Below are 9,334 nucleotides of genomic sequence, written 5' to 3' on the forward strand. Positions count from 1 at the left end.
CCACTGTACATGCATATGTACGCGTGTGTGCACCTTGTACTCAAACTTTCAGTCAGAAATTTAGACACCAGCCATTGGTGACTTTGGCCATGGCAATGCGAATGAAAGTTTCTTTTTTGCCGCTAAAGTGTGACACACACCAATTTTTTGTCTGCTCGACCAAAAATCGGTAAAAGGTGCTGCTAAGCGAAATGCGCAATGCCATTTACACTTTACACGAATATTTGACTGCAGGAATGCATGCATACATACATGGTTACCTGAGTTGGTGGAAACGACTATGTATGTGTGTGTGCATGTACAGCGCTCTATAGTCGCATGTAAATGGTTAGTCGTGACAATTTCGTTACTTTTATTTTTTTATTCTGCCTTCTGTGCTATTTTGGTTTTCTTTTTTTCAATTTTTTTTTTTAATTTTTTTCATTGTCTGTCAAAATTCTACTTACCTAGCGATGAGCGCCCTACCGCTGTAACTATTAAAGCGCTTGTCAAGGTCTAAACCGCATTCAATATTTTACGAACTTTCAACAGTACAATAACTCAACCAACGCTGCCGTCGTTGCATTGCTAGTGTGTGTGTGTGTGTATGTACGGTTTATATATATCCTGTCAATACTTCCATCTGTGCATAATACCGAGGATAAATAATAAATAACTACAAGGAATAATAAAAAAATGGCCGCTAGCAAAAAAATTGTATTCGCCATTCTGCTGTTCGTTGCTGTGTTGGGCGATGTTTTGTGCCAGCAAGCTGTTGAGGATAATGCTTCCGATGTTGCTGGTTAGTTTGCATAGTGTTGTTGGTGGATCTAAAAAAAATTAAATTATAAGTGAAAGTATGAAAAAGAACGAATTATTCTGCATGATATTTTGAACATCTCAATGTGATGCGCAAATTATTGATACGAAAAATAAAAATATGCCAAAAGATATATTTGTTCGTTAAAAACAAAAAAAAAATTCACAAATTTCACAATATTAACCATAAACAAAAAAAAATACTAATGCCGGATTTCCACTACCTATTAAATGATAAAAGTTTTATTGACTAATTTTATAAAATTTGTCTTAAGTGCGTTTAAAAAATGTATTTTTGTAATCACACAATTTCTTTAAGATTTTAATGCCAAGTGGAAATCCGGCATAATAAAATTTAAGAATACAATACAACTGCCATTTTATGCCACCGACTTTATTTCAATTCTAATTCACAGAAGGTCGCACATTCAGTCATCACTTCCTGAAGCGTTTGAGTTTTGCTGTCATTCCCGGCGCCTTTGTTGTGGGTGTGATCACCACACTGTTGGCTGCGCTCACCGTTGTTTCCATGAAGGGTCTGGGTGTCGGCGTGAGTATTAATCTAAAATTACCTATCAACCACATATTTACAATTACATACTCCACTTCTCTATACGATCGCCACCTTTCAGGTGATACTGTTGATTTTAGCCATCGGTCAGATGCTTTCACGCGCCGTTCCGCAAGTACATGCGGCCACCTATACCGCACCAGCACCCGTGCCGGTAGTATATTCACACTCACACACCCAACAACCCGTGTGGCTTGAGAAGGAATGGTAGAATGCGCCAAAAAACAGGCAGCGCACTGAATGGACGCGCTGGAATGGAGAAACGTGGATGAAGGACGTTGCTTACCTCAATGAAGAGTCCTAAAAACGAACGCTGAAAAGAGACCAAAAATACCATTAACTTTTAATTATTAGCATTTTAATTAATTTAGTTAGTTTAAGTATTTATTTAATTATTTATTTAATCATAAAGATTTTATAATATATCAAATTTGCATACTTGCAAAATGAATTTGTAAAACAAACAAAAGCAGAGATACGAAAAATAAAAGAAATGTAAAAAATGCGCTCATTGAAAAGTGAAATGATTTCAATTGCTCGTGTGCCTGTTTAGTATTCAGAACTGCTGTAAGCACTTCCTCGCTTTTTTTTTTTTTAGTACACTTCAAACATGGGCAACCCCTAAACGTGACCATTCAAGTTTGCACGTTTTGATCGATGGCTCACCATGTAGAAAGAAGAAAGTGTTTAAAATGATTTGAATTGAGTCGATAACATTTGGGAAATGAGGTCGAATACTGTGTTTGGGAAACGGATTTCTCGATTTCGATAAAATGTGGGAGTATGTCCGCTTGAAATTACTTTGATTTGCATGGATTAGACTAACCACATTGGAGTGAAAATTTAATTGACTAAACATTTTGCTTAATTCTTGGTGAGAAATGTTGTAACTAATTTTGCAGTTTTATGGTGTAAATAAATTAGGCGAAATTGTAGAATATTCGCACATGGCAGATTTGTTTCTTTTGCCAGAAAATTTTTAAAGGAAATGATAAAGGTAGAAGAAAATAAATCTTAGAAGGCTAAGGGCCGATTTCTCAAGTAGGTTTTAATATTTATCTGACCTTTAAAAAAAAAAATCAAAACCAATAACTATAACAATAGAGTTAAATAAAACTATTCGTCGATTAAAATATGTAGTTAACTTTTTACTGCACATGTTTATTTTACGTGGAGGAAGCATCGAAAGCCTAACCCCGTCAGTGTGAGACTTTAAAGCAAACTAAACTCCCTACCGTCATCGTTCCATCGTCTGCGGTACTCGCCGTCGCCAACGCGTAAAGGCCCGTAAATCTTCCGCAAAATCTTTCTCTCAAATACTCCAAGAGCTACCTCATCGCATTTTATCATTGCCCATTGTTCTGCGCCATATACCAGCACGGGCATGATTAGTGACTTATAGAGTGTGATTTTCGTACGACGAGAAAGGACTTCACTCCTGAATTGCCTACTCAGTCCAAAGAGATCTCTCTCACAGCAGGTATGAGAGTGGTTCCGCGAATCCATTGGCCGTCTGTTTTGATAGCAGCTTTTCGACGTTCAACTTTCCTTGCATTGTTGGGGGCCCTTTTTTTGCTGCACCGAAGTAGTGTCGTGTATTGGCTGCATCAATATAGTGGTCTAAGTCGATGTTTGGCCCTCGGAGTGTACGTATGTACTTACATCTAAAACACTGGAAGCATCGCAATATGCTCGATTTGTTTGCCCGTTTTTCCATCTGGAGACACCCATGTAGCCCGATGGATCTTTTTATGCTGGAACCCAATACTACATACCGCCAAGTTTCGGGCCGCGGTGAAGTCGATCAGCCTCAGCCCGCCGTTTCTATGTGGAGGTTGAATTTTCAGACACTAGCGCCAAAGATCCCAAAGATTTTAACGTGGCGGGACCCAAACCCAGCGCACGCGGGGTGTTACGCCTTCCCACTTTAGCTCGCTCCCAAACTAGTGGTCGGTCGCTACCCAGAGGATTCATCGAAATAAATATTCGGACGTAGTGAACTGCGATTTGAACCGTAAGCGCACGAATCACTTTTGGCCACACCCAGGTGAATGGCTTTGCAGTATTCATCCGCAATTTTGTAAGGTAAACTAACAATTTATAATCGTTGCTTTGCGGCGAAATATCTTCTCTTAAATTATATACATATGTATCTATAAATATGAAGACGTATTGAACATTTTGAGTATGCAGATTTTTTATGCCGGTATATACATTTAGGCTAAATATATTAATTAATTTTGTTTTGTCACACCATGTAATAAATAAAAAATTAATTAAGGGCCGTTAACTTATCTATTTTTTTAAGTATAGTTAAATCATTAGTTGAACTTAGCTACAGAAAATTCTATGTAGTTTTTCTGTAGTAAAGTTTTACTAATGATTTAACTACAATTTAAAATAGATATTTTAGCAGCCTCTAATATGCTAATTTTATAATGGAAATTTATGTGCGCTATGTGTTTTCTGCCATATGCTGTAATTACTTAAGAAGTAGACGTCTTGGCTGTTCACCAAACCGGCCTATAATAATAACTAGTATCGCTCCTTTGTCGAAATTCGACCAGCTCACTTTTTTTACACAATTTTTCATTTTGCTTGGGAAGTTTTTATGTCCATCATCACCTGTTGATCGTCTAGGTCCCTTATATTTTTTGGTGGAGTAATATACATTATGTTAAATAATTTTGAAATTTAAAGCAGCACTAAGGATGAATAGATTTGTATGGGATTTCGTTAGCGTATTAATATATAGATAATAATAGATTGGCGCTTGCACATATGTTAGTGTTTGGCCGAGCTTCTCCTCCTATTTGTGGAGTGCGCCTTGATGTTGTCACACAAAGCGGATGGACCTACAGTTTTATGCCGACTGCGAACGGCGATTTTATTTTAATGAAAAGCTCTTTTTCATGGCAGAAAAACATTCGGAGGTTTGCCATTGCCTGCCGAGGGACGACCGCTGTTAAGAAAAAACCTTTTTTCTATATTTTTTTGCGATGTTGCTTTGACCAGGGTTTGAACCCAGGTGCTGCGGAGTGGAAGCGCGCACTGCTTACCACTACACCACGACCGGCCTATAGTTTTATCAATAATCTCAGATTGTTTATGTGATACAAAACTTACGCTTAAAAGACACAAACCTAAAGACAAAGTACTAAACAATTGAAATTTATTTTTAGTTTACCGTTCAATCCATTTGCGCTCATTGTCGCCTGCATCCAAGTTTTTACCCTTTTTAAATGGATGTGCTTGGAAGTTCGAGAGAATAACTTGATACAGAACCGGATGACCCACATATCAACTTTTCAAATCAATTTACTTATTATTTTGTTAGCATTGAGTGTATAATTGATTATATAGTATATACAGTGACGAGCAAAACTGTAACATGGAGTAACACTTTTTATTTCAGCTGTCGCTATCTTTCCAAGTTCTAACGACATTCATACTGTTGTTGTATATTTTTATTGGTACATCTTTGCTTCCTCTGTCATAACGATTTGAAGTCAATTTAACAACATTAACAAAACCAGCAGACAAAAATGTAAATTAAGGCAAATGTTACAGTTTTGCACTCACATATTTTTAATAACATTTTGACAATTTTCACAAAAAAAAAGAATTATTAACAGAATGTTCAGTATGCTTTTGCTTTATTTAGTTCCTGGTTGCAATTTGGCATACCTAATGTGTATGTCTGTAAAAATTCTGGAGGTATAGCCTCCCATATATCCTTGGTGTGCTTTCACAGCTCATGTACTCCATTGGACGGACTTGGATACTTAGTAAGATGCGCTTTTAGTTGATTTCGCAAATTCTCGATGAGATTCAGGTCCTCGGATTGTGGAGGTCATTTCAAATTAGCAAATTTATGCTTTTGTTCCAGTCTTTGCGAACATGTGCAGTGTGTTTTGGTTGCTTTTTCAGCAGAAACTCTAATTTTTTCGACTACATCTTGCAAATTTTGTTGAAATTTGAACAGATACTGTTCCTTAGGCATAATGCGTACAAACGGATCAACAACATTTTTGAAATACAACCCCAAACTAATATTGACCGACCACCGTGATTCACAGTTTGCCTTACATGATGCGCTTAGGCTTAATTTGGGCCTTTGATCCAATACCATGCCCGGCCATTTGATTGAAAGCGATTAATTTAGTCTTGTCAGACCAAATAACCCTCAATTAAATCTTAAAAATGTGTTTTTTATTGCATTCTGTAAGGCCTAACATATCCCAATAGGCAACGGTCCGGTTTTTGTGCGATGCAGCAAAACGCTGCCACACTCGCACATGTATTTTGATCAAATTTGCTTTTTTCTTCGTTTATGATACATTTTGCTCAATTTGGCAATTTTTCGCCTCACTATCTACTGATTTGCATTCAATTTTAATACCTTAAGCGCTTCTGTAGTAGTGCCTGCAGCGCTACTTGCTACTAAGTTCACAAGATATCGGACTGAAATATATTTTGACAGACTTCCTTTGTCCTTAGTAACACTTTAGGCTATATTTTTTCTCAGTCTTAACATTTTCATGTGGCAAACTCCACAATTTTTTGCCACTTTCCCTGCGGTCCCGCCTTTCCGCAGTAAACCTATTATTTACATTTATGCTTCCTGATTAACCATATTATTTATTGGTGATCACTTCTTGAATAAATTACAATACAGAAAAAAGTCATCTGACTTCCAACTAAGCAAAAGATAACTGTAAAATGCAAAACTGAGAGTGAGTGCAAAACTGTAACATTTGCCTTAACTTACATTTTTGTCTCCAGGTTTTTTTATTGTTGTTGGATTGACCTCAAATCGTTATGAGAGCGGGAGTAGGGGTGTACCAATAAGAATATACAACAAAACTATGAAAGTCCTTAGAACTATGAAAGATAGCGGTGGCTGAAATAAAAAGTGTTACATCATGTTACAGTTTTGCTCGTCACTGTATATAGGAAAAAACTTGAAAGTTAGGGGGGGTCGAAATTATCGAGCAAGCATTTTCTGGTACTGTTTTTGAATATCTTCTGTTTCATATACGCTTGTAGGCAACTGTGCAAATTTTTGGAAACCGACAGCGATAAAACCAAAAAGCTCCGTCGGAAAACTTTCACAGGAGAGTTTTGTAAATTTATTTATATGGTAATAGCGTGCATTTCATTACTTTTCAAAAAAAATATCAGTCGTTAATCATCACTCTCGCTTCATGAAATAGGCCCCAGATGGCCTGGATGAAAAATCCCTTCGCGCACTATATATGTATACCTATAGATTATACTATTTGATCGCATCTGTGAAATTTTTGTTAACAGAGTAAATCGATTTGGTAATTAAGGCATACGTCTTTATCACCCTGAAAATATTCGCACCATTCTGCATAGCGTTGATTGCTAAAATCTATACTCTCATCAAATCATTCTGGTATAGAATGAATATATATTTACATTTACTCGAAAGCTTTCATGCCAATGCACCAATCTAATTTCCATTCAGTGATCGAACGTGCATTGTCCGCCACAGCTTTGCGGAGGATAACAGTAATTTTCATGCACTTGTACGAATGTTTACATTTACTCGCTAATAAGTATGTGCCACTTAAGACTACTTTTACGCAAAATAATAATCAGGTCGTTTTTTCCAATTGCTCCTGATATGTTTACCATCTGCTAGACAATATGCAGTTTTTTTTTGCGTTCGTAAGCTTAAGTATCAACAATTAAGTGAAAGCAGCAATATTGCGAAGCAAATCGATGAACTGAAAGTTGAGTGGTTAAACAAGCTGTGTTAAAATGCGACAGAAGAATGGCAATGTTATTGGCAGACTAAATACTAAGTTGTACTAGATTCTTTCCAAGAACCCCATTAAAACGGTATTGCATGGTAGTGATTCTTCTAGCCACTTGGCAAAGAAATAGTTGGAGTTGATATTAATTTCGCCGCCAACAAGAAAGTCTAGAATTTCCAGCTAGAAATCTCGAACAATAACTGCCAAGAATTGCAGCATTTGGGATTTGCTGGCGCGCTACAAAATCGAGCGCATCAGTCGCTGTTGGTGCGTGAAACTGCACAGAAGTGCAATCGAAGTGCGAAGCGGTAAAATATCGTCATTTATAGCTGAAAATATAATAATTATAGACAATATTCCAAAAAAAAAATTCATAAAAATAGTCGCAACTTAATTGTTAATAAAACAATGGCGCTCAAAATGTCTCAGTGCACGTGCTTTTTTCCAATCATGGCTTTTGTTATTGTTGTTTTTGGGCTGATACCGCCCACCAATCAAGAGCGTTTGTTTGACAGCGCGCCTACGCAAGCAGATGACGAACGTAGTGATATGCGTAGTAGCAGCAGCTACAATGCTGCCGACGGAGGAGACTCCACTTCGTTCGCACGCCACACTGAAAAGGTAGTAAAAAGTGTGCCATACTTTCAGGCGTCACTGCCAATGCGCGTCTATGAGTGCTTGCGCGGCTTCAGCATTTTGCGTTGCACAAAATTGTTTGTGCTGCAGAAATTGGAAGAACGCAAGCATATGAGACACACTGGCAACTTGACGCGCGATTTCCTCGATCAATTCTTCGACTCGGACGACAGGCTGGGCAGTTTGATAAACAACAAATACGCCAGTATGTCGGATGAGAAGCTTAATCAGTGTTTGGTTTTGAAATTTCAACGATTCTTTAAGCATCGCGACATCAAACTGCACTTCCTGCCGGGCATAATGGTAAAAATTGTGCCAAGCCGTGACAATAAGCTGAGCTTCACATTGAAGAAGAGTAAAAGTGAGTGGTGGTTCATAGAACAAGAAAATCATGATAGATATTCAACATACGATATCCTACTTTCTCTTTTTTCTCTTGTCTCTCCTCTCTCTAAAATCAAAACAGAATCAAAGATGCAAAGCGTGAGTGCGGCTAGTGGACGCGCTTCGAAACTTGTTGAGGAAATCGATGAAACTCTGGCGTCTGCGGATGTGACCGAAACCCAAGCTGATGAATTTGCGCACATGAAGCAAAGCGAACTAGGAGGATTGGGCGGCGCTGGAAATGCCGTTGGTGGCGTGGCTGGTGGAGTGGGTGGTGGTCATGGCGCTGGTGGCGGTGGCGGTGCTGGCGGTATACGCCGCAAGAACAAAAAGGGCTCGTACTCCTCATACAAAAACACTATTCTGCAAATGGCTGTGCCGGTAATGGTTATGCCAGCTATTCTAATGGGCACTGTGCTTCCATTCCTCTTGCCCATGCTGAAAATGGCAACTATTATGACAATGATGCTGAACAATAGCGCCTTCATCGCAGCACTTATCTATGCGGCACGAACACACGCGAATGCGCAGGAGGAACAGCACATCAGTTATCCGCCACAGGGATACTTTTAGCGATTGATACAATATTTGATTTTCTAGGTTGTTCTATAAAAGCAAATAAAGTTTGATAAAATGTTGAAAATATCCAATAAAAAATATGTGATGTTGATCTTTCTTTTGGAGCAATTAAATATCTGTGATCGTAAGCAATAACCGCCTAAATCGACTTAAGAACGAATAGAGTTATATAAGCTATTGTATTTTGCAACTACTACTCCATGTGTATACGCCATCCCCATCTCGCCAGCTAGGCTATTTACAAAGTTATATACGAACATATTTGGGTTTCCCCATTAGGTTAACCAACCAATTTTTTCTTGTTTTGGCAATGAAATACTTAGTGATTTTAATTAATCTTATAAAATCCTTTTTGTTTTCTGATTTATGAGGCTCGTTTCTGTAACCCTTCTCTACCGATTATTTCTCTACTAGGGATGAAGCGATACCATGCAGGTATCGATACTTTTACCTGGAAGTAGTATCGAACAAAGTATCGATACCTGAAAAATATCGGATCTAAAGTATCGTTACCTATTCATAGCGATGCTTTTGGCTAGGAAGGTCAATATTTTTATTTTATGTCATAAGTTAACCATTA

General features: G+C 37.9%; 2 protein-coding genes across 2 annotated transcripts; both read left to right on the forward strand.

Annotated features, from left to right (window-relative positions):
* The first annotated feature begins 675 nt into the window (after positions 1–675).
* LOC108379478 (uncharacterized) lies at positions 676–1,580 on the forward strand. Its single transcript, XM_017635832.1, has 3 exons — positions 676–781; positions 1,215–1,348; positions 1,431–1,580. Exons 1-3 carry the CDS (start codon positions 676–678, stop codon positions 1,578–1,580), a joined length of 390 nt encoding a protein of 129 aa, XP_017491321.1.
* Positions 1,581–7,605: 6,025 nt separating this feature from the next.
* Positions 7,606–8,748, forward strand: LOC108379477 (uncharacterized). The gene is made up of 2 exons (XM_017635831.1): positions 7,606–8,162; positions 8,289–8,748. The coding sequence occupies exons 1-2, from the start codon at positions 7,606–7,608 to the stop codon at positions 8,746–8,748; spliced, it is 1,017 nt and encodes a 338-aa protein (XP_017491320.1).
* The last annotated feature ends 586 nt before the right edge of the window (positions 8,749–9,334 follow it).

The sequence above is a fragment of the Rhagoletis zephyria genome, unplaced genomic scaffold (assembly GCF_001687245.7).
Source record: "Rhagoletis zephyria isolate East Lansing unplaced genomic scaffold, Rhagoletis_zephyria_1.1 Rzeph_scaffold_16482, whole genome shotgun sequence".
Classification (NCBI taxonomy): Eukaryota; Metazoa; Arthropoda; class Insecta; order Diptera; family Tephritidae; genus Rhagoletis; species Rhagoletis zephyria.

What these genes read in the sequence shown, in the direction of transcription:
- LOC108379478 (XM_017635832.1), top strand. Translation starts at nt 676, where the DNA reads ATGGCCGCTAGCAAAAAAATTGTATTCGCCATTCTGCTGTTCGTTGCT. An exon ending in TAATGCTTCCGATGTTGCTG is followed by an intron (nt 782 to 1,214) that starts GTTAGTTTGCAT and finishes TCTAATTCACAG; the next exon opens with AAGGTCGCACATTCAGTCAT. An exon ending in TGAAGGGTCTGGGTGTCGGC is followed by an intron (nt 1,349 to 1,430) that starts GTGAGTATTAAT and finishes GCCACCTTTCAG; the next exon opens with GTGATACTGTTGATTTTAGC.
- LOC108379477 (XM_017635831.1), top strand. Translation starts at nt 7,606, where the DNA reads ATGGCTTTTGTTATTGTTGTTTTTGGGCTGATACCGCCCACCAATCAA. An exon ending in AAGAGTAAAAGTGAGTGGTG is followed by an intron (nt 8,163 to 8,288) that starts GTTCATAGAACA and finishes GAGTGCGGCTAG; the next exon opens with TGGACGCGCTTCGAAACTTG.